A 24,003-nucleotide genomic window follows, 5' to 3' on the forward strand; every position below is an offset into this window, starting at 1 on the left:
TACCAGCAAGGGGTCAGGGCATGTTCTGGGTGGACCACAAACTAGCCTTTTTAGATTTTAAAATAACAAAGGAGGGGAAAGAAAGTAGCAAGTGAGTCCCAAGGGAGGGGGAGTTGAAAAGGGATCAGGGACACAGACTTGCAACAAACAGAAGAGGAGGTGTTGGAAGGGATATTGAAAGATGGAGCGGTGGCTGGGTTGCCATGGAAACACTGTGTGGCGCCTGGACCTGAAGACGAGCTGCTCCTTCAAAGTGAATTTCAACCTCGCAGCTGGAAGTATGCCTCCCCCCCTACCCCACCCCACCCCACCCCGCCCAGAGTACAACCTCTCCCCGGGGACCTGACCCTGTGGATTTGCCCATAAGCCTCTAAGAAGTAGAGATCTGGTACCAGCAGTTCCCCTGGAGTGGGAGATCTATCCGACAAGGAACCGGGGAGCCCAGGGGACTTGCTGAGAGACAGGGAGGTTGTGCCCAGGAGTGGCTCACCGCACAAGAGGACTTTTCTACACCTATCCCACCCAGATTTCTGAGGCCTTTCTGAAACCAGGGTGTTCCCACATGGGCCTCAGGGACCACCCACATTACAGTCATGCTGGGGAGCTTCACAGACATGCAGGTTCCCCAGGCTCTACCTGCCACCACGGAATCAAACCCCCGGGCCTTGGGGTTTCAGAAAAATCAGAATTTTTCACTCCTGCAGGTGGGAATTATGCACATCCACGTGCGGGAAGCAGCGCTTACAACCCTGTTCCTCTGCCTAAAGGGTGCGTAGGGGCCAGAGTTGGGGTCCCGGTGGCCTGGGCATCAGGCTCCGTGGCAGGAAAACCCCGGTGAGCTTTGGTAAAGTATGACTGGAGATGAGAGGAGGTGAGAAAGGGGCCAGGAGCAGGGCAGAGCAGTTCAGTGTAGGGCTCTGGAGTGAGTCTGCCTGGGTTTGAATTGAGCCCCTACCACTCACCAGCTGGTGGTGCGTCCTATCTGGAAAATGGGATCGATCCTAGGAATACTTCCTGATAGGGTTATTGTGGGGATTCGGGGAGCTCATATGTGAACAGTGCAGGGCACAGGGGGCAGACCCACAAGGTGGAAGAGGCTGGCATTCCGAGTTTGGAGAAGGGTCAGTGGAGCCTTTAAGACTGTAAGAAATCAGCTTTTATTGTGCTCAGCCATTTAGGTGTGGGGGTTGTTTCTTACATAACGGTGGCCTTGCCTGACTAATACGGGGCTGTTAACAAGCAGCTTGTTAACCAGGAAGCTTCACCCAGTTGTAGGTGTGTGTGAGGATGCTCTCTAGAGGGAATGGGCAGTGGGGATCAAGCCTTTGGGCTGGTTAAGAGCCTCTATGGCTGCACCCCAAATTCTCTCTGGGAGAGTTATCTGGATAGCTGGAAGGACTTCCCACTCACAGACTCAGCCTCCAGGAGTTGGTCCTTCCCTAGAGGCAAAAATGACTATTTCTGTTAGTTTGACCTAATGGACTTAACTGCCCATTGTCCAGACATTAGGGAGAGAATCCTGCTTCTCCACTAGGGGAGAGCGTGCATGTGTGTGTGTGTGTGTGTGTGAGCGTGTGCAAGAGCGTGCGCACATGTGTGAGCATGAGCGTGTGCAAGAGCGTGCGCAAGAGCGTGCGCACGTGAGTGTGTTGGAGGCGGAGCCGGTGTCCTGGGAAATATCTCAAGTCACAAAATAAACAAGGGCAACTTTTCCTTCCTGGTGATAATTTAAAACATTTTTGTCCTTAAACAATCACATGGCGCCAAATACAAAACTCACAGGAATTTTAATGATAGAACTGGAGATTTCAAGAAAGATTCCCAATTGCTCCAGAAGACTTCCCTCTCTCTGGGGTATGTGTTACTTTCTCTGCCTCTGGAGCTGTTTTGGAAGGGAAGTTTGAGAAACGCTGATCCAGAGACCGGTGGATCCTATGTATAAGTCCACAGATAGTTCTGAGCTGGCTGTATGTAGGAATCACTTGGGAAACTTGCTGAGCATTCAGATTCTTTCTAGATTTTATTTATTTGACAGAGAGAGAGAGAGCACAAGCAGGGGGAGCGGCAGGCAGAGAGAGAAGCAGGCTCCCCGCTGAGCAAGGAGCCTGATGTGGGGCTCGATCCCAGGACCCCAGGATCATGACCTGAGCCGAAGGCAAATGCTTAACCAACTGAGCTACCCAGGCGCTCCTTGAACATTCAGATTCTTATACCCATCTCAGAAAGCCTAATGCAGCAATTTGGATTGAGGTGTGTGTGTATCTATATCCACCTCTCTCTGTCTAAATTATTAGCGAGGTACAGTTCACATGCAGTGAAATGCACATATCCTAAATGTATAGCTTCATCTGTTTTGACAAATATTTATCCTGTAGGCTGTAACCACACCTCTGACATGCCTCTTACCTCTCGCTTCTCCCAGAAGCACCCACTCTTCTGATTTCTATCACCATTGATTAGTTTTACCTGTTCTAAAACTACGTGTAAATCAATGTTTCTCAGTCAGCACTACTGACATTTTGTGCTGGATAAGTCCTTGTTGTAGGGACCTGTCCTGTGCGTTGGAGGATGGTTGGCAGCATTCCTGGCCTCCACCCAGGAACAGCCTCCACCTGCCACTTGTAACAAGCAAAAATGGCTCCAATCATTGCCAGTGTCCTCCGAGTTAAGCACTAGTGATATAAATTGAATTACGCAGTATATATTCTTACGTATGGTGCCTTCTTTCCTTCAGCACATTTTTGTGATTTTTCTCTGTTGTCGAGCGTACACATAATTCATTTCTTTTTATTTTTGAGGAGTAGTCCATCATGAAAATAGGCCGCAATTTACTTATCCATTTTCCTGTTGAAGGACACATGGGCTGATGCCAGTGTGGGGCCAGTATGAGTAAAGTTACTACCAGTATTCATGGATAAGTCTTTGTGTAAACATATATTTTCATTGTCCTCGGATGAATACCCAGGAGAGCAATTGCTGGGCCATAGGGTATATAGAAGTTTACCTTGTCCGAAACTTCCAGTTGTCCAAAGTGGTTTCCTATTTTCCCTTCCAAACAATGTATGAACATTCCTATTGTCTCCCATCCTTGCTCGTACTTGATGTTGCCATTTTTCATTTTAGCCATTTCAGTGGATGTGTAGTAGTTGCTCATTTTTATGCCTTCTTGGAAAAGTCTCCCAAACAGATGTATTAGTTATATAGTGCTGCCTAACAAATCAACCCCCAAATTACTGGCTTAAAATAACACCAGGCTGCAGTGTCTGAAGGTCAAGAATCTGGTCCTGATGTAGCCGGGTTGTCCGGCTCAGGGCTGCGTCGTCCAGGGCTGCGATCATCCCAAGGTCCGACTGGGGCAGGGCCTACTTCCAAGTTGTTGGCAGGATTCAGTTCCTCATGGGCCACTCTCCCTCCCTAGCCAGCCGGGTTTCCCCAGGCTCCCCAGGCAGCTCTCAACATCACAGTCTGCTTGTCAGAGGGTGCAGACAAGATGAAATCTAATTCTGTTGCAACTTAATCTCCCATGTGATATCTCATCACATACTCTCTTCATCAGAAGCAAGTCACGAGGTCCAGCCCACACTTAGGGGAAGAGAATTTCACAAAGCGGTGCAATCCAGGAGGTGAGGGGCCCAGGAGGCCTCTCGGGCCCCCTGCCCCAGTGGCTCTAGCTTGGTCTACACCAGAGCTCACACCATCTGGGGGAGAAGAACCTGTTTTGTTTCATTTTAACATCAACTCATCTCATCACAGAAGAGTTCATGGGCAGACCCCAATGCACAAACCCCACCTTGCATAGCACTGGTCTAGACTCCAGAGTCAAACGAGTATTTCTAACATTTGTTGAGGGGTTGTTATGCTCACCTCTGTGCTAAGAGCTTTACCCCGGTTCACTTAGCTAATCCTCCGTCCAACCCCAGGAAATAGGTGTGTTATTGTCAGCATCCCCATTTTACAAATGAAGAAACTGGGGGCACAGAGAGGTTCATGAATCAGACCCAAGATCATATGGCATGTAATTGGCAGAACGTGGGCTCCAGCCACGCTCTTGTTCTGAAGCTTGAACACCTGACCACCAGGCCCCATTTCAAACTCTGGGCTGCATGGCAGTGTACATAACCAGCAGTGTCAGGGTCCAGAGGGACAGAGGCTGACGGGCTCCTTTCTCCGACCCCGCCGGAGGGGGGCTTTGCTCTGCTTAGCTGCAGACCCCAGATGCAGTGATCTGTGTTTGACATAATCCAAATGCTCTATGTCTGACTCTCTCGCCTCTGTCCTCTCCCTTTTTTAAGTTCAAGTGTAAGGGATGAAGCCAACCATCCCCTTTCCCTGCCGGGATCTGCTTCGCCCACCCATAGCCCACCCGTAGCTTCCTGGGTGCTGCAATGCTTTAGGATGAATGCCCTAGCACAAAAGCCCAATTTAATAAACAGTCTTAGGTGAAAAAATTAATCATGTCACGAAAGAGGTCTTCTAACGGCTCTGGTAAGGTTAAGCGTTTGTTTACAGATCATTAACTGCATAATAAATTTCTCTTTTTCCCACACAGGCCCCATAAGGGAAGGACAGCATCTGTCTTGTTCACGTCTGTGTTCCTAACACTTAGCATAGGACCTGGCCTATAGTAGGGCTCAATAAATATTTGTTCATTAAATGAAGGCTCGCCCCCCTCCGCCTGCCATCTGTCTTAGGCTGGATTAGGGAAAGCTGAGCCTGCCCTGAGGCGTCCATGCTGCTCTTCAGCAGGAAGTGCGAAGAGATGTAGGAGGGAGGGGAGGAGGAGGCCACACGCAGGGGCGTGACTGAGCTGGCCACCACCTGGCATCAAGGGCGATTGCTGGAGTGTCATCTTCCGAGAGGTGACTGAAGATACTTTTGGGAGGTGTAAGAAGGAGGAGAGGAGAAGAATTCAGGTCTGGCTTCCAGCTCCCCATGATCAAGCCCCCCTGGGCCCCTGACCCTGTGGAGTGTTAATTCTTGGCACATCGGGGTTGCCCTTGGGCGGGCCCAGAGTGTCCCTGGGTGTCTCACACGCCTCATCCACCACCAAGAAGCCCCAGGACAGGTGGCAAGAGGGGAGTGGGATGGGCGTGACACAAGACCTGGTGAAGCCGCTTAGAGTCCATGGTGGGCAGGAACGAGCAGCCTGAGGCCCCAGAGACAGACGAGGCCAGGAGGATATGCAGAGACCCATCAGAGGGGCCTCCTGTCCCCATACCTGTCATGCCAGCACATGGGGCCTTCCCTCATTGTTGAACGTCTGCCCCGCGCCCCCAAAACTCTCCCTGATTCATTCAGCACCGATATTTCCACCCTGGATTCAAGGGACAGTGGAGGGAGGATTCCCCACTTCCAAATGCTGCTCCTCTTGCCATGTGGGGTTAGGCTGGAGCGCAGGCCCTTCTCTGGGGGGTCTGCTCCCCCTGGCGCCTCCCTCCTGGCCATTCTTGCTTGCGCCCCACTCAGGGTGCTTTCTCAGCCCCCCTCCCTCACTCCCAAACCTCTTTCCTGCTTCTTGGGCACTGAAGTCCCAGCTGTTAAAAGTGGAAACATAGACGCACTGGAAAGATGTGGTGGAACAAGGCTTTTGAAATGCAATAAATAAGGTTGGACGAGAGAACGGGATAGGTAATCAGCCGGTGCTTTTCCTACCTGGAGAGACCTATAGAGGCCATCAGACTCTGCTCTGGGCCCAGTGAAGGCCTATAAATCACTCTGCACTTCAGGGAGCTCTCGTCCACACGGGCTCTCACCGAGGCGGGGCAGGGACTTGCCTTCGGCCGGATGCCGCGACATTCAGGAATCGGGAACGGTGCCTTACCCGAGGCATTTCTCTGCACCAGTCATGGTGTCCTGGGATGCTCATGAACAATGCGGTGCCTCAGTTCAGGAGGCTCCCGGCTGCAAATCCCAAAGACCCCGATCCCAGCCAGCGTAAACAGTAAGGACCATATAGCTCGTGTGACTTGCGGTGCAGAGGTGAGATACCAGGCTTGGTTGACTCAGTGGTTTGAGGACACTGTCACTGGAAACACAGCTTCCTTTTTTCTCTCCATCCTGCTGTCCACCATGTCAACTTTGCCCTAAGGCTGGCTCATCTTGTCATCGCCAGATAGGGCCACAGGCTTCCTGTCCTGCCGGGGAGAGGATCTCATCTATTACTGTGAAATGCAAGTCCTTCCATTCTGTCTGGGTAGGCTTTCCAGGACAGGTGCCAACTCGTGGTGGAAACAGCACCCAAGACCTGATAAGATCAGGCTAAACAGGTACCCCCACCCCCCACCACCCCACAGCTGGGGCTACGGTGGGACTCGGAAAACCTGGTGATCTGGAGGAAAGGCAGCATGGAGGCGGTGGATATTGGCGGACACCCAAGAAAACCCCAACTTTGTGCCCTGGGGCTGCATCTTAAGCTCTTGTCACAGGCTCCTGAGCTCATCAGAGGCACACAAATTAAGACCCACTGAGTAGGGAGGAAGGCCGACCCAGGCCCTGCAGAGACTTGAGGCAACACGGAGCGAACCTCAATCAGAAATGAGCCCGATGACTATTTTCCCATGAAAAATGCAGAACCAGCCAAGTTTGATCAAACTGGAAATCAATCAACATAGGCCTCTTCTGAAATGATTGAACTGGGATGAAATCGAATATAAAACCATAAAAATATCCCCCAAACCAGCCAAACAACCTTAGTCCTGGACCCAACAAGTGACAGATAGGGTGCCTCCGAGAAGGGGCTGGGTGTCCATCAGCCAGTGGGAAGCTGAGCGCCTTCAGGCTGATGAACAGGAGGGAACAGCAGGGGCCCGTACCTGGAAGCTGCCGTCACCACTTAGCGTTCAGCGTCCAAGACACGCGGGGACTTTTTTTTTTTGAGAAGCAGCTGCAGGGCTGTGGAAGTGACGCAAATTTGGAGTCAAAGTATCTGGAGGCCCAATTATACGCCACTTGTAAGTTATATGACCTTGAACTTCCTCGAGCCTCTGTTTCTTCATTGTGCGATAGTATAACAAAGATAACCCAGACTTGGATGAAATATTGGAGGTGGGCGCCACTTTGTGGAGGATAAAAAGACATGGGGACATCAGTCATTGCTCAAGTCAGGAGCACAGCCTCCCCCCAACCCCCCGACTCGCCACCCCGCTTTCCAATCGCCCCTCCTTCAAGGTCTAGCTCATGCCCTAACTCCTCCCTGACGCCCTCCCTGGCCTCCCAGACCCCTGCTTGCCCCCTGCATGCACCATCCGCTCCCCCCCTCCCCGTGGCCACATACACAGTCTGCCTGCTGCCCACTTCGGTAACTGCTGCCCCAACTGCCAAATACACCTGTTATTTACTGTCCAGTGGGTGATCGACTCCCCAGATCACCTGCACCTGCAAATCAAGAGCTGTGTCTCCCACCTCTTCGGAGCTCAGAATGTGGGAGTGGAACCAGCCTTGAAATCACCTGTCCCTCGAGGGGACCCCTCAGAGAGGTGAAATGACCCGCCAAGAGTTGCTCAGCTCTGGCGGTCGAGTCAGCACCAGGAGCCAGGCCCCTTGATGCCCAGTGACACGGTCAATGGGGTGGGGGTGCAAAGGGGACCCGATTTTGCAAATCATACGGGTCCCACTGTGTCTAACAGCGACAAACGTTTCTGACGGGTGGGTGTTGGGCCTGGCAAAGGCTGGAGGGTGGGAAGGGGGTCGGGAGCCACAGTGGCAGTGGGCTTTGGGGCCAGGCTGATCTAAGATAATCTTGCTGCCACCCCCACTGTCTGCTCATGGGCAGCTTCATTCCCCTGAAGTCAGAACTGCTTTTCGAGCCCGCCCGTGGCAGGCACACTCAGCAGAGGTCGGGATAGAGGTGCCCTGCTTGGTTGTACTGTCGTCGGCTGGAGAGCGTTTCCGAGAGAGGAATGAAGTGTTTCACCCCCTCCAAGTCCCTTAGGGAGTTCGGGAGAAAAAGGGCAGCGACCCGCATGGTGGCCAGGAGACAGCAGCTCCTGTCTCTGGCCCTTGGAGCCCTGGTGCTATCCAGTGCATGAGTTAAGAATGCCTTGTCACCAAGGTCCAGCCTCCCTCGAGAACGGTCGGGGACAGAGTGGCAGTGAGGGCAGAATGTCCAGGATTTATCCCGGGATAGTGGAATGTAGAGTGTGCAAACACTGTAAACACACTCTTTGAAACAGTGTGAACTTGTAAGTGCTGTCCCCCTCCAGGACTGCATTACCCCCTCCCCTCCTCCTGCCCTCACACCCCAGCCCCTGGGTCACCCCTGTCACTGGAAGAAGCAGCCTTGACCCCTGGCTGGCCCGTCCAGCAGCCACAGAGAGGGGAGAGACAGGAGGACCGGCGAGGGAGGCAGGAGGCTTCTCGGGGGACTCTGCCATGGCTCTGTACCTGCCCTAACCTGAGGGCTATTTTGTGGGCTACCCAGCCAGCATTTTGAGCTCCAGGTCCGGCCCTCAGTCCCTGATTTCCTGGGGACTGGGCAGACCTCTGATATTGCTGCCTGGTATATAAGTTTGAGTCCCTCAGGTAGCAGATATCTCAAGTCCCTAAAGGAGGCAAAGATGGAAGATTCCACTCGTCTGTGTGAGGCAGCCCTGCAGACTTAAAGCTTCACAAGCAAGCGGCCCTTTGTGTAAAGAAAAAGATGCTTTTCCTTCCCCGGGGACTAAGCCCCTACTTCAGGGTGCACAGCTGGGCAAGTGGTGCACAGACTGCATTTTGACCCCCACTGGCCTCTCATCTAGGCTCCTTTGTGCAGTGCACAAACCATGCAACTAAGCACGGCGGCCCTAGCCAGTTTCGGTATTGCATACTCCCTGTGAGCAGACTCCGCAGGCACCAGGGGCACAGAAGGAGCAAGACGACATAATCCCTGGGCTTACGGAGCTCACACAGGACTGGCTACGAACAGGGCAACCTATGACCACAGCAGTATAGGGTGAGCTGAAGGCTATCAGGCAAAGAGCAGGGTGTGGGGAAAGGGAAGGGACAGACGTGGGGGAGGGACTTCATTTACAGCAGGTGCGGAGGGGGTGGTTTCGGTGGAGGGGTCGGGGGCCAGAAATCAGACCCAGAAAGAGTTCAGCCTGTTCGAGAAGCAGGGAGGTCAGTGGTTTGAAGGGAGGATTCTGGGGCAACGTCAGAAAGGTGAGTACGGCTGGGTCGGGCAAGGGCTTCTAGGTTGCTGCTGGGAGTTTGGATTTTGTTCCAAGTATGGTGGGACCCTGGCACCTCTAAGCCACCGGGTGGAAGAGGAAGGGGGAAGCGACCAGAGGCAAGTGGCCCGGGTGATAACCCCTGGGAGCACAGCAGAGGATCAAGGGACAGGGGGAGGAGGGACAGCTGAACAGGGCTGCCACCACTCATGATGTCGGGGATTCTGGTGGGTTAGGAGGTGACATTTCGGCTTCCGGGGTGGCACCCCTAAGAGCAGAAAGGAACCACAGGCCTCGCTCTGCCTCTCATGACAGGTTAGGTCATGGGGTCTCCTCTCTGTGTGGAGCACCCAGGCGGGAGGTCCTTTCGTGGACTAATCAGAGTGATGTGTGTTTGCAGTTCAATGTTAAAAAGTCCACGGAGCCCGTCCAGCCCCGAGCCCTCCTCAAGTTCCCAGACATCTACGGACCCAGGCCGGTTGTGACAGCCCCAGAGGTCATCAACTATGCAGACTACACCCTGAGGACCACAGAGGAGCCAGCTGCACCTGCCAGCCCCCAGGCCCCGAATGACAGCCGTCTCAAGAAGCAGGTCACAGAGGAGCTGTTCATCCTTCCTCAGAACGGTAGGGGTCTCCTGCCTGTGGTTCCCCTCTAGCCAGCACAGGGGCGGGGGGCGGGGGCTGGACTAAAGACGTCTCTGTAGATGCTGGGCATGGCCAGCCCCCGCGTCCAGAGCATTTGACACTGGGCAAGCAGGTGGGCCCAGGGCCTCGGAACCACAGTGCTTTATTCCTGCAGACATATTGCTGCATTGCTTCCCTCCAGGGCCCCTGGCTTCTCACTGGGCAGCGAAGAGTCCTTTTCAAGTCGTGTAGAGGAGTCGAGATTAGATCACAGGCTTCCAGAGTCATGGGTTCAATTCTCTACCCTTTCATGTACTCGTTGGGTGGCCTCGGTCATGTTGCTAACCTTTCTGGGCCTCCGTTTCCTCATACATAAAATGGGACTGCACTATTATCTGCCCCGGAGGGCTGTTGTGAAGTGCGAATAAAATGATGCATGTAAAGCACTCAGCCCAGGGAGTGGCACAAAGGACGCGATCACAACATGCTGTTACTATGGTGTTTCTCTTCTTCTCATCAGTATGGACTTAAAGATGTAACACCTTTAGGGGTAAAGTGCCATGCTGGGCACTGGGGCAGATGCGCCAGGCAGACACTGTCCCTAACCCAGAGGAGCATGCTCTCATAAGGAGGCAAGAAATACAGCTGGGAGAACGGGGTGTTGTGTGGTTTGGGGGTTTTGTTTATGTGCTTGGACAGGGAGATGGCAGAAAAGGAGACAGCAGAACTGGTTCTGACTTGGACCCCGATTTTTATGCATCTCCTGGCCTGGGTCCAACTGTACCCCATGCTAGCCAGTGAACAGCACCCCCCAAAACCCACCCAGGACCACAGTGATTAGTCAGGAATTTCTTCAAGAACAAATTCACAAAGTGCCTGTGGCATGAACGAAGCTGCTTCACTTTTAGCCTCCAGTCTACATTTTATTTTCATTTTAAAGATTTTTAAAAATTTATTTATTTGAGAGTGAGTGAGCATGAGCAGGGGGAGGGGCAGAGGGAGAGGGAGAAGCAGACTCCTCGCTGAGCGGGAAGCCCGATTCGGGGCTCGATCCCAGGACCCCGGTATCATGACCTGAGCCGAAGGCAGATGTTTAACCGACTGAGCCACCCAGGCGCCCCAAGCAGCCTACATTTTATTTATTTATTTATATTTTATAAAGATTTTATTTATTTATTTGAGAGAGAGAATGAGAGAGAGAGCATGAGAGGGGTGAGGGTCAGAGGGAGAAGCAGACTCCCTGCCGAGCAGGGAGCCCGATGCGGGACTCGATCCCGGGACTCCAGGATCATGACCTGAGCCGAAGGCAGTCGCTTAACCAACTGAGCCACCCAGGTGCCCAGCAGCCTACATTTTAAATAGATGAAAACAGACCCATTGAGGACTTGAGAGCTTACGCTTGATGGGTGGGGAAGAGCTTGCCTGAGGAGCCTTGAGGGTGGGTGATCAGAATCCTAATTCCTCCAGAGCCCAGATGAAACCAGGATTGGATGCTCTCCACCAGGAAGAGCAGGAGAGCGTGTCGGAGTCTGGAACTTTGAAGAATTCAGAGCATTAGCCCATCATCTCTCTGTCATCATTCCTCATTCCTTTTCCCACCCCAGAAGCCAAGCACTGGCCCCACAGAAAGCTGTCAGGAATTGAGTATTCAGCAAATACTGACCAGAGGCAAGGGCATGCAGGAGAGGGGGCTGCCAGATCGATTGGACGTTGTCCCCATGATGCTGAACATGTCCTACTCCCACCCGTGACGGTCCTCAGCCCCTGTGGAGCTCAGCGTCCCATTTCTAGAAGCTGAATCCGTCCCTGCCTTTCCAAGTGGTGCCGGCTTTGGTCTGGTTTTGATTTGGTTTTGAAGTTGAAGGCTGAGGTCCTCTGAGAGCGGAGAGCTCTTGGTGCCAGGCAGGCCCCTTCTGGCACCGACCCTGCTGTGGTCCTCCGTGTGGCGCCCTCGGAAGCCGCGTGGGTCCTGTGTGCGTGTTGGTCTCGCTTTACGTGTTGCTTACAGCCTGGTCGATCTGTTCCTGACTTAGATGCCCAGGGGAATTGTTCACCACTTGCACGAGCCCCCTAACAAGCCATTTTGAAAGTTCAATAGTCCTTCAAGTATCTACTCCCTCAATTTGTTCTGAAAATCAAAATTTTTACAATTCCAATTTGCCTCAAGTGGAGTCTGCTACAGCTGCTGGACCCTCTAATTCTTGTAGTATGTTTGACTGATGACGGTCTTCCAGATGTTTGGTTCCTGTGCAAGGGGGCAGAATGAGCAATCTTTGTGGGTTTAGGAACTTCTGAACTAAGGCTACGCTCATTCATTCATTCCACAAGCATTTACTCTACCTGCACTGAAGTCACGTCCACGACCCCTGACCTTGCCCTCCCCCCCCACATCTCCTCCTGACTCATTTCTCTCACATTGATCTCCAGCCGTGAACACCTGGGGAGCAGGGATGAGACTCTGGGAGAGGCAGAGCTGGAGATGGGCTGAGCTCAGAAACAGGGCGCCTGGACCACACAGGCTGTGACAGTTTCCCTTCCTGAAAGCTCACCAGGGGCCGGGCCCTGGGCCAAGTACTTTCCCTGCTTTATTTCATTTCGTGCAAGTAGCTCTAGGAAAGAGGAACTACGATCACTCTCATGGTAAAGATGAGGAAACTGCAAAGTCATTTGTCCGGGGTCACATAACTATTACAGGGCACCTCAGGTATGACACCAAAGCCCATGTCTTGCCCACTGGGCAGTGACAGTCCCTTACAGTGTCATCCCAGGACCACAGGTGTCACCCTGGCATGGCCACCATGACTTGGCCCCCAGCTAGGGAGCTTTCGGTTTGCATTCACAGCATAGGTGACAGGTGGGAAAGATGTGATCTGGAAAACGGGACCCTAGCGTGGGTGGCAGTGACGGCCTTTCCTCTCTTAACAGGTGTGGTGGAGGATGTGTGTGTCATGGAGGCCTGGAACCCGGAGAAGGCCGCCAGTTGGAACCAAGCCCCCAAACTTCACTACCGCGTGGACTATGACCAGCAGAAGGCAGAACTGTTTGTGACTCGTCTGGAAGGTATTACTTTTATTTGACTTCCACGGGCTTCCATGTGCCCGTCTCCCCTGGAGGAGCTGTGGCTGGAGGGAGCACTCTGTAACCAGCAGACCCTGAAATGTGTGGGGTTCCCCCCTCCTCTCCTATAACATCCAAAGTGGAGGATCCTGGTTGGCAAACATCTTGGCTCCAAGTGGTGATTCAGGGGCCAGGCTCCTTCCATCAGGGGCCCCCCAATCCTCTCAGGCCTCCTTGTCATCTGTATCTAGCAGGTGGGAAGAGAGGGAGAGAGTGCAACCGCCCCTTAAAAGCCATGACCTGCACAGAACATGTATCAGTCCTGCTCAATCCTAGAACTCAGTTGCATGGCCACTGACTGCCAAGGAGCCTGGGAAATGAGGCTCAGCAGGTGCTCAGCAGAAAGAGGAAAGGGGGTTTTGGGGAATAGCTAACTATCTCTGTTGCAGGTGCCGTTGACGTTGAATGGGGCTTTGTGCTAGATATGGAGGGAGTTCTGAATGGGCAGCAAAGTTTCTGTAATCCAAGAACCGGGCAGTCTTTCCAAGGGGGTCAGGATGTCCCTGGTCTCTACCCCAACAATTCACTTTAACATCAGCAAACAAAGCTGAGACTTTGCAAAGGACTTGGGGGCTAACAGTGGGCCATTCTATGGCTCCTGGGAGTTGGGAGCTGTGAGCAGGAGAAATTAGACTATTGTATTAAATTTTATATTTTTAGGGGGTGTTTTTCCTTTTTATTCTCTTTCAAGATTTTTTTAGCCTGTTCATATAGTTTATTACATTTGGTCTTCACAATAGTCCCATTTAACAGATTAGGTAACTGAGGTCTAGCAACCTCAGGTGACTTGTCTGAGATCACTCCAGCTATTGGTGCTAGAGCCAGAACTAAACCCAGTTCCCCTGGAGCACGGTGGAGAGTTCTAGCAGGATACATGGCCTCAGTCCTTCACCTTCTCTTCCTGGGAAAGATCAGCTCCCCTTTCCCAGATGATCACTGAGCAGCCAGCCATAAAAGCACCGGGGGTACAAGTTTCTGGAATAAGTCCACCTTGGGAAGCATTAAAAACACCGAAGTTCGGAATAAGAAAACAACAGAGGTAGGGGCCAAGCGATGCACATCACAGATGGTTGTGTGGTAAGTATTTAAAGTACAGAACAAACAAGTACAGGATCAGAGCACAAAAGGCATCAGCCATTCGTTCGTGGGCCCTGGCATCTTGGGGACACCTCAGGGGCATGAGGCGGGGAGGGCTCTGGGACGCACCCCGTCCCGTCCCGTCCCTGTTCTCTGGGGACCAGCGGGTGCTGCCATGGGCCGCCTCAGGGGAGCTCCAGTTTCTAAGGCGATTCCACAAAGCCACGGTGGTCAGCCCCGGGGCTCTCGTACACCTGGGGTCATGACCGTGAAGCTGGACGCGGCCGCTGCAAGCGGGCCCGTGCCGCTCGCCTCCCCTTGTCCTTGCCAAGTCCCACGTCTGTGTCGCTGTCTCCTTGGCTGCAGCTGTGACCAGCGACCACGACGGAGGCTGTGACTGCTACGTCCAAGGCAGCGTGGCCAACAGGACCGGCACGGTGGAGGCCCAGACGGCCCTGAAGAAGCGGCGGCGGCACACCACCTGGGAGGAAGGCCTGGCGCTCCCCCTGGCGGAGGAGGAGCTCCCCACAGCCACGCTGCTGCTGACCCTGCGGACCTGCGACCGCTTCTCCCGCCACAGCGTGCTCGGGGAGCTCCGCCTGGGCCTGGACGGGGGTTCTGTGCCTCTGGGGGCCGCCCAGTGGGGTGAGCTGAAGACTTCCCTTAAGGTAGGGTAAGCTCTTGCCAGGGAAGCTGAAACCCGTTGGTGGAGCTTGGGGTGGCGGGACTGGGCGGGACTGGGCGGGACTGGGCATTCCTCACGGGCCAGGCCGGGCAGGGAGGGGTCGGAGAGGTCAAGGCCGTAGGACAGTGTGTGGCTATTCAGGCCCTCGGGTCAAGGCCTCATCCAAGGGCCTGCCACAGGGGAGCCTAGAGGGAGTCTTCTGGGGGACTGGTCTCAACCAGCTGATCAGTGCCTTAGGGGGAGACTGCAGAGCCTACAAAACCCCAAGTATTTACTACCTGGCCCTTTACAGAAAACATTTGCCGGCTCCTGTGCTCGAGTAATAAAAATACTACAAAGGGCATTCATTTTTGAGTACTTACTATCTATCGGTTGCTGTGCTTAGAACTTTACTTCGGTCCTTTCTCAGAGCGGCCCCGCAGAAACGACACTGTGACTCCTTACAGACGTGGGGACTGGGGCTTCGAGTGGTGGGGTAACCCACGCAGGGTCACCCAGCTGGGACACCGCCATCTCGGCCTTGCGGCCAGGTTGGTCTGGCTCTAAGTCCGGTGCTGTCCCCTCACCACCGAGCCATGTGCCTGTGAGGCGCCCTCCGCCGGGACCTTTCCTGCCGGACACTTTCACTCCCCACCTGCCCCCCCGTTTGGCTATCCTCTCTTCCTCGCCTTATTTTTCTTTCTTTCCCAGCCTCTGAAACTTGATAAAAATTGACAGCTACTCTCAGCTGGAGCCCCGCTGTTCTGCAGCAGGTTCCCTAATGAGTGTGTGATTTGGAATCACAGCTGGGGGCCCTGGGAAGAGGATGGAGGCTTGTGGTTCATTCAGCTGGTAAACCAGCTTTCTCTGGAGGGGGAGGGACTCCCCCAGGGCTTCGGAGACTTCTAGCTGGAAGTCTCAGACCTGCTGTCCCTCCCCCTAGAAGAGCAAAATGCATCCCTTCATCCCGGGAATACCGGATTTCCAGGGTGTGCCAGGCCCTGGGCCAGGATTTGGGGACACAGTGGTAATTAAGACTAAGCCCTGCCTTCAGGGCACGTGCCTTCTCCTTAGCATCACAGGTACCATGTGCCTCAAAGATACCCCCACAGGTGAGCAACGTCAGAGGCCCAGGCTGGCCAGCCTAGGAGCTGGTGCCCCGAGGCAGGTGGGGGGGGGCCCTGGCCCCAGCTGGGGCGTGTGGGCTGAGGTGAGCAAGGTGGGTGGAGTGTTCCGTGGCCAGAGCCCGGAAGCCTCTCTCCTCTAGGCCAGAATGGGTTAACACAGGGGCCGTCCGTGCCCCAGTTCTCCCCGGAAGATGCTCAGCCAAACAGTGGCATGTGCGTCACCACGGATCATAGAGCACCCCACTCCAAGGGCATCTTGGATGATTCATTGAGAGCCCGAGAGAAAGTTGGGGGGCAGGGTGAGGGTGAAGAAAGTTATTTTTGCAGACAGGTACTTGAAGCAGCAGAGCTGAGGAGGCAGAGGCTGCTAAAATTATCGGGCTGGTACAGCCAGTGGGGCTCCTCCCGGGCTCTTGGCACCCCTACAGAAAGGTGACGAGCCCTTCACAGGCTGACGGGCCCAGGTTCCTCTCGCCTGGCTTCGGGGGAGCAGGACGCTGAAGCCGGATCACCCTGTGACTACAGCCCAGGCCAACCGTGGACCTCCAAGAAGTGATCTAGAATCAGGAAGCTGGGGCCCATCCCTCTGGGTGCCCGGACAGGTCCCTGGGCCTAGTTCCTTCACCGGGGAAAGCTCCGGGTAAGGAACTGGGCTGCCGTATCAGACCAAACCTCCATTCAAGGCTCAGCTTTGCTACTTCCCTTCCTTTGGCTATGTGACCTCAGGCAGCGAAGTGCCCTCTCCAACGTCAAGGTCTTATGCTTAAAATGAGAACAAGATTAGTATTGCTAGGGTTGTTGTCAAGATTCAGTAGGAGGTCTCACCCTGCTTTCTCACAAATATTTATTGTGTGTCAGCTGAATGGCTTTGTGGGGCTTCCAGCCTAATGGGATGGATAATGCAATTGCACCTAGCACATAGTAAGTGTTTAATTAGTCTTCGCTGCTGTGACTCATGTCCTTGCCAAAGTCCCTGGTAGCTCCCAAATCATTTTGTCACGTGACTAGTTACTTAGGACCAGTTGAATCATTGGGGTCACGTTGAAGACATTCCTTCCCCCCCCCAGAGAAAAGGGGTGACCCGGGCAGAGGGCTGGCCAGCCTCATCCAGCCTCACTCCCAAAGCCCAGACTGGCTCTTATTCATCCAGAAACAATATTCCCACTTAATCATTATCTTGAAAAGTGCTGCTTCTCCTTCCTTGATGACCGATGGTGATCCTCAAAGCACTTCACATGGGCCAGGCCCTTTGGGTGGTTGTATTATTATTCCCATTTTACAGATGAGGCCCTGGAGGCGTGGGCAAGTGAAGTCACATGCCGGAGTGCACACAGCGCGTGAATGGCAGGATTGGAGCTCAGACCCGGATGGTCCGGTGTTAGGGTCTACACGCTTAGCACCGCCTTGGGACTGTGACATCTGCCTCCTCCTGGGGTCGGGAGGGAGGCTATTTGGGTCATTTTTGTCCCTCGGGGGTTTTGTTGAAACTCCAAACAAATGCTTGTCGGAATTTCAGTGGAGATGCTCTGGAAAGCCACGGAAGGAGGCGAGGCATGCTGGGCGCTTGGCGGAGGCATCCACACCTCCTGCGGATCATACTTATTGCCAGTGGCCTCTGGTGCCCTTCCTACCATTGCGTGCCCAGCTTTTTTGTTGACACAGTTGGCCATTCTGTTGACCAAGCAAGGCCCCGCTCAGCATCCGTACATCACATTATTGACTCTCAGCCCTACAGGGGCTGGAAGGAATTATCTTCTCAAACAGAGTAATGAATCACACCTCCCCGCGGCTCCCGGCGCCTGACCGATTGATTCAGTGGTTCCCAAACTGTGTCCCCTAGAACCCTAGTGTTCTATAAAGATACCCCAAGAACGTGTTGGGGGTGCTGGTGGAGGGTGAGAAGGGGTCCTGGCCCTCTGCCCCTGCCACATCCTAAGTGGCATCTCTTCAATCTGTTTTATATGTCGGGTTTGAATATATGATATTCGGAAAATCACATTTTGTGGCAAATGAGAAACTCTTATTGAAGCACACGCTACATACAATTCCTCTGTGTCCTCCTCCCTTCAGCAAGAAAGCAGCGTTGTGGATAAATGGTTTCTAGGATGCCTGACAGATGCAAGTCCAGTGTGACCCCAGCCTCAGCATTAGCCGACGGGTCAGAAGCCACCCCTAAGTGAAGCCCCCCTCCTTCACCCTCTTTTCTGTCTCAGGAGCCCTCTGCGGGAACTGGAGAGGTCCTTCTGTCCATCAGCTACCTCCCGGCTGCCAACCGCCTCCTGGTCGTGCTCATTAAGGCCAAGAACCTCCATTCTAACCAGTCCAAGGCACTCCTGGGGAAGGGTGAGTGAGAACACACTCCCTTCTTTAAATTCATTTCCGTATACTCCTGGGCCAGTCCCTTCATCGGGCCCGGGTGTGAGCTACTTGCAGCTCCTGACCTTGCAGATCCGCATGCGGAGAGCCGGTCTCACCCGTGGGTCAGAGGAAGCCAGGGATCGGGCTGTAGCCACGAAGGGCGGTATCTGGAGGAAACTTAGCCCACTACCCACACCGGGCTGGACTCCCCTCACCGGCAGGTGTCAGGAAGGCCGGCTGTCCTACTGTCTTAGCTCGCCATCGCTGTGTGCCCCACACCCAACCCCAGTCTCTTCTGTCTTCTCAGTCTCTGTCAACCTGCCACCCCCACACCAGCTGAGCGTGGGCACGGGCAGAAGGTGTGTGGGTGCACGGGTTGAGGCGGCCTGAAGCTTCGGGCATCTGTGCCCCATATATCCAAGTAAGCATCTCCTTAGCATTCTGGAAGCCTCAGTTTTTCCTTCTAGTTACCCCAGCACAGACAGACCCCCTGAGTCCTGGGGACCAAAGAGGCTCTCTTGTCAGAGCAGGAGAAGGGCACTGGCTAGCAGTGGGGTACCTGGACCCGACGCCAAGTGCTCAGAGCAGGATATAAATAACCCGGTATTTATAGCAGGATACAAATAAAGAACTACCACCGCGTTCAGAAGCTCTGAGCAAACAATTTTGGGCAAATGAAATCAGAAGGGCTGGCCTTGCCGACAGATCCCCCAGCCGAAGGCCAGCATTCAGTGCTTTTCCTCGTCCCCTCCAGACAATTCTATGCCTCCTGCTCTTTTTTAAAGCTCCTGTCAGGACAATTACGACACAACACTTTGTCTCTCAACTCTATCTGCTGAAATAAACTAGCCGCCCCGGGGGTGATAATTATAGCCATAAATACCGAAGAACAATTATTCTCACATTAGCTTGGGGAACCTTGACTAATGAAAACATAATCCGACTACTGAGCCTGGTGATGTTCCATGCAACCTTGTCCTGTGACCCGTGCCGCTATCCTCGGGCGGGAGTGGGGGTGGGGGTGGGGGGCAGCTCTATTGGCCCAGGACCCGTGGGGGTCCAGGCAGTCTGCCCTCACCCTCCACATGAAGCCGGGGTGCGCCAGTAAAATTTATAAAACAACAGAGGAGAAGAACTCAACCAACCAGCAGGAGACCTTCTATCTTAATAATCAACAAAAGTGCTCGGAGGGAGAACCAAGGGGATGAAGACGTGGGGGTGGCTTCGTTCTGCTGGTCTGAGGTGAAGATCAAGCTGCAATACATCTGAGCCATTATCCGGGACCTGGGTTGATGTGGGACATGAAGACACTTGGAAGGGCTCATGGCAGGGAGTGGTTCCAGCTTGACCCCGTCATGGGCTACCCAATGACCACCTTGATGTATTGTACTATTGCGGGTTTTCCACACTGTGGCCTAAGTTCTATGGAGGCAGGAGCTTTTACTGTATCCCCATGTCTAATGCCTCATGGTGGGTATTTACTAATTGTTGAGTGAACGCATGGCCCGCTGAGAGGGAGGCACAGTGAAGGGTGGGGGCTGCGGAGAGAGGGAGCCTCAGTGCAAATCTTCAGCCAGAGACCCTGTCTCTCCAGCCCTAAGAGGGAGCATCATCCTGGGCCCACCACACCCCACAGGCTCACCTTTCCGTCTCTCTCCTCCCCCCAGATGTCTCTGTCAAGGTGACCTTAAAGCACCAGGCGCAGAAGCTGAAGAAGAAGCAGACAAAACGGGCCAAGCACAAGATCAACCCCGTATGGAACGAGATGATCATGTTCGAGCTGCCCGATGAGCTGCTGCAGGCCTCCAGCGTGGAGCTGGAGGTGCTGGGCCAGGATGAGGAGGGGCAGAGCTGTGCGCTAGGCCACTGCAGCCTGGGCATGCACGCCTCGGGCTCCGAGCGCAGCCACTGGGAAGAGATGCTCAAGAACCCTCGCCGGCAGATCGCCATGTGGCACCAGCTACACCTGTAAGCAGCCGCCCGGGCTCCTCCCTTTTCAGGCCCCGCCCCGCCCCTCCAGCCCCGCTGTCCTCGGCGACGTCCTCTTTGTGCCCCATCCTCATTCTGACACCCAGGAGACAGATGTGTTTGCAAAGGCCAGGACCCCTTCCCTCTCCTAGTGCACCTTTATTCCCAAAACATGAGTAGGGCAGGGCAGTGTGTGGAAACAGGACATTTGGGTCACGCCGAGGAATGCATTGTGCTCCTCTGTGCTATTGAAGAGACACTTGTCAAATACAGCCCATGTGCAGGTTCGGCAGGTGGGGTCAGGCCCGGCGCAGAGAACGCTCAATGTGGGGAAGAATATGTGCAGAGAATGCGGCTCTTTAAAAATAAGCATTTCAAAAATGATGGAGGAAATAAAGTATCCTAGATCAACTCGTAGAGTTAGGGATTGGGATGGGTGGGATGACGTCTTAGCCAGCATCACATTGTGCCCCTGACCCATGGCAGTCACCCAGCGGTTCTCGAACCCTAGTGTGTGAAGAATCACCAGCAGATTCCCCGGGCCCACCTGTTGACATTCCTGGCCGCGACCCAGGCACCTGCATTTCTACCAAGCACTGTGTGGTTTTGATGGAGAGATTGGAGCACCGCACTGGGAGAAATGCCTTCTACAGCATTCCAGACAGGTTTTCCCAGTCCTTGTCGGGACTCCCGATACCCTGGGGCAGCCAGCTCCGAGGCTGGACATCTCAGTTGTCAGTGTGAAATTTGGGAGGCCTCTCTGGGTCTTTTTTTTTTTTAATTTATTTAATTACTTTAATTCTTAATGTTTTCATTTGTGCTCTTCAGATCCTGTTCTTGGACTGAATTTTGTGCTTTTTATTGAAGAACTCTGCTGTTTTATCTCAAAATCAGTTTATGTTATCCTCGGGGGGGATCTTCCTTAACAAAGTGTAGGTGGGATTCCCCTGTTTGTCACGAGGCGCTTGTTGTCACACCCACCAGCATCACCAAAGTGACCCTCTGAGACAGATCCATCTTTCTCAGCGTTCCAGCCATTGCAGGAGGAATTCAGTGGGAGGCGCATACTGATTTAGTCTATTACATCTGGCTGCGTCAAAGTGGCCGAAGAAGGGAACTTGAAATAGGAAAGAGTCTTGTGCGAATGTGTCTCCCTTCCTCAATTTTCAGGGCCTACCACCTTCATCAGTAAGTTACCAGCAGCTAGGCTTCAAATTCCTACCTTCTTATTCCAAACAGCTGTCCGCATGGTCAATTAGATGCTGAGTCTTGCTGTGTGGGTATAATATTTGCCCAGGAACCAGGATTCCCAGGTTCTGTTATTGGCCATCTGTAAAATGGGGCCAATGACATGGCAGCTTTGTCTCTGTGAATGATGTGGTAGATGAAATAATGCTCAAAAACCGTAGGCACTCTCTGGCTAAAAACAAACTGCGGCCACCTGCAGATCATCTTTAAGCATCAAGATGGCAGCTGACGGTGACTGGAAGGGGCCAGAACCATCCCAGGCACTTCTGGAACCATGGATTCTGCATTTGGGCTCCTCGCTACTGACACCCAAACTCTGGGCTTTCAAATGTTACCCAGTCTTGTGATCTACAAGGGGACCCCTAGGTGAGGTGGGTAAGGGCCATGCTTCATGCCTGCAACATGGCAGGCCATTCTTGGCCTCTCCCTGAGAATCGGAGCAGGGGCCTCATCACCTTTAGTCATGACTTTCTGTTTTTGTGCAGAAGTAGAAAAGCATCCGAAGAAAGAGAAAAAATATCGAATCCCTGTTTAATTGGGAAGTCTTTCAGATAATTGAAGATCTTGCTCATTAAGGCTGCACCTCCTGCCAAGTTTGTTTTTTTTTTTTTTTTAGGCAAATCATTTGTTAGTGATTTCCTATAACATGTTGCTGAGGCTCCCCTCACGCTCTAGCCTCCTGGTTTTGGTTGGCACGGCCACAAGAAAACAAAACATTTCCAATGTGGGCTGACCGGTACTCTCCTCTCGGTAACGTCGGCTACTCCAATGTAGAAAAGTCTGGATTCTAGACTTAACATCAGGAAACACAGGTTCTACTTCCTTATAAACCTAAGCACCTGCCTCATAGTTATACCGAAAGATGTTTGAGGTAGGCTGGGGGGCCTCTGATGTCAGAAATAGCAGCCCTGCCTATGGTCATTCCATCACGAGGCATCCATTTCTTTGTATCTCAAGGGTTTCGTTTTCCAGAATCCAAGCTCAAGATTGTCCCTGATAGGAGTCAGATGCCACCACAGAACATCTCAGTGTTGAGCACCATTTTACTTAGCACGCCTGCCCAGGAATGAAGGAGGTCTTGCATGGGATTTTGTCCGTTGTGTTCACTGGTATGTTCCAAGAACCTAGAATAAAGCTAGCTCGCGGGCCCTCAATAAATATCTGTTGAATGAATTAATGAGTGAAGGATAGATAGGGGACTGGATGGAAAAAGAGACCAGAAGTGGCATAAAAATCACTCTGCCCTGACTTCTCAATGGTAAAAGCATCAGCCGTCTCAGCAGTCGGCCTAAACGTTCACAGGTGAGTACTCCCATCACCTAATGACCACTCATATCTCTCCATATAAATGTAACAAACGATAAAAGAGAATATAATTGCTATGGTTTTCCACCAAAACTACGTCTTGGTGAATTTTAAATTGCCCAGAGACCTCAGACCGCCAAATCAACAAACTTCAGTAATTTTCCCATCTGGGTATCTTGTACCAGACACATGTGCGATTTACAACCAACTTAGAGTGATTGAGTCTGTGTGAAATCAACTGATCGTTTTTGAAAGGCACCCCTTGTCCTTGGCCAGGGAGCATTTTCTAAGAAGGGCATGGAGCAAGGTGAAAATAAAGGGAGAACCCCATCGTAGACCCGGCTGGGGACCCCAAGGTGACCTGGTTCTTTCCTAGATACGGTGACGGGGATAGAGAACTGGGAGTCCACCCTCATTAATCTGTGACTCTACTTCTCACATCAAATCAGAGTGTATCTGCCGAGTGCCCATCAGTCAAGACCTTGCACGTGTCTGTCCATTTCACTTTGAGATATGATCCTTGGCGTGGGTTGAGTGACCCATCACTCCAAATGACGCTACGTAGAGAGGGTAAGATGAAAGAGAGACTCTCCAGGGGCAGTTCCTTTGGGATGTAAAGGAGTCTTGAGGGGAGGTAGCTGCAGCCTAAGCCAAATCGAGGCGAGGACCCCCAAAAGAGATACCTAGTCCTTGTGATTTGTTTCTGCCTCCCGTGTTTCCTGTTGTCAGTGCTAAGTGTGTATTTGTTTTGCAATCATGAACCGAAGCACAAAAAGACGCATGAGACATTGTAGTCATATGTCTGGTGTCATACTTGGGAGCAAAAACCTTTCCGTGGTAAATAAATCATTTCCAACTGGGTCAGGTGCCCGGTGTTTTCTTTTTCCTTTTCACTTAATATTTGAGACACATCAAATGCACAAACAATAATTTGATAAATACTCATAAGCTACTACCGCGTTTTATAAAACTTGATGAATGCCATCGAAGTCCCCTCGGTTTCACTCAGGAGAGCGCCGTGTTTCTCCCCGCCCCAAATGTGTCTTCACCCCTTCCCTCCACGTATACATAAGCTCTGAGCAGCATAAGAGTATCTTTGTGTTTTGAACTTATTTAAATTACATCATCCCACTATTTGGGTTCCACATTAAAATTTTGAGCTTGACCCATGCAGACATATGTAGCTCTAACCCGTTTGTTTATTTATTAACTTACGTATTTGTTTGCTGCTGTATAATATTCGATTATACGGAGAGGCCACCATCCCATTCTCTTATTGATGTACATTTAGACATTTCTTTGTTTTTTCTATTACAAGACTGCTAGGAACATTCTCATGCATGTCCCCTTGTTCCCGTGTACAA

General features: G+C 52.6%; 1 protein-coding gene across 1 annotated transcript in view; it reads left to right on the forward strand.

Moving 5' to 3' along the window:
• The window catches only part of SYT13 (synaptotagmin 13), a 43,280-nt gene extending 19,781 nt beyond the window's left edge, over nt 1-23,499 (forward strand). Inside the window, exons 2-6 of the mRNA XM_036097717.2 lie at nt 9,550-9,775; nt 12,701-12,835; nt 14,336-14,637; nt 17,974-18,103; nt 19,786-23,499. Coding sequence (XP_035953610.1) covers nt 9,550-9,775; nt 12,701-12,835; nt 14,336-14,637; nt 17,974-18,103; nt 19,786-20,090 — 1,098 coding nt within the window. The 3' untranslated portion in view covers nt 20,091-23,499. The remainder of the gene's footprint in view (nt 1-9,549; nt 9,776-12,700; nt 12,836-14,335; nt 14,638-17,973; nt 18,104-19,785) is intronic.
• The last annotated feature ends 504 nt before the right edge of the window (nt 23,500-24,003 follow it).

Source organism: Halichoerus grypus, chromosome 11, assembly GCF_964656455.1.
Source record: "Halichoerus grypus chromosome 11, mHalGry1.hap1.1, whole genome shotgun sequence".
Classification (NCBI taxonomy): Eukaryota; Metazoa; Chordata; class Mammalia; order Carnivora; family Phocidae; genus Halichoerus; species Halichoerus grypus.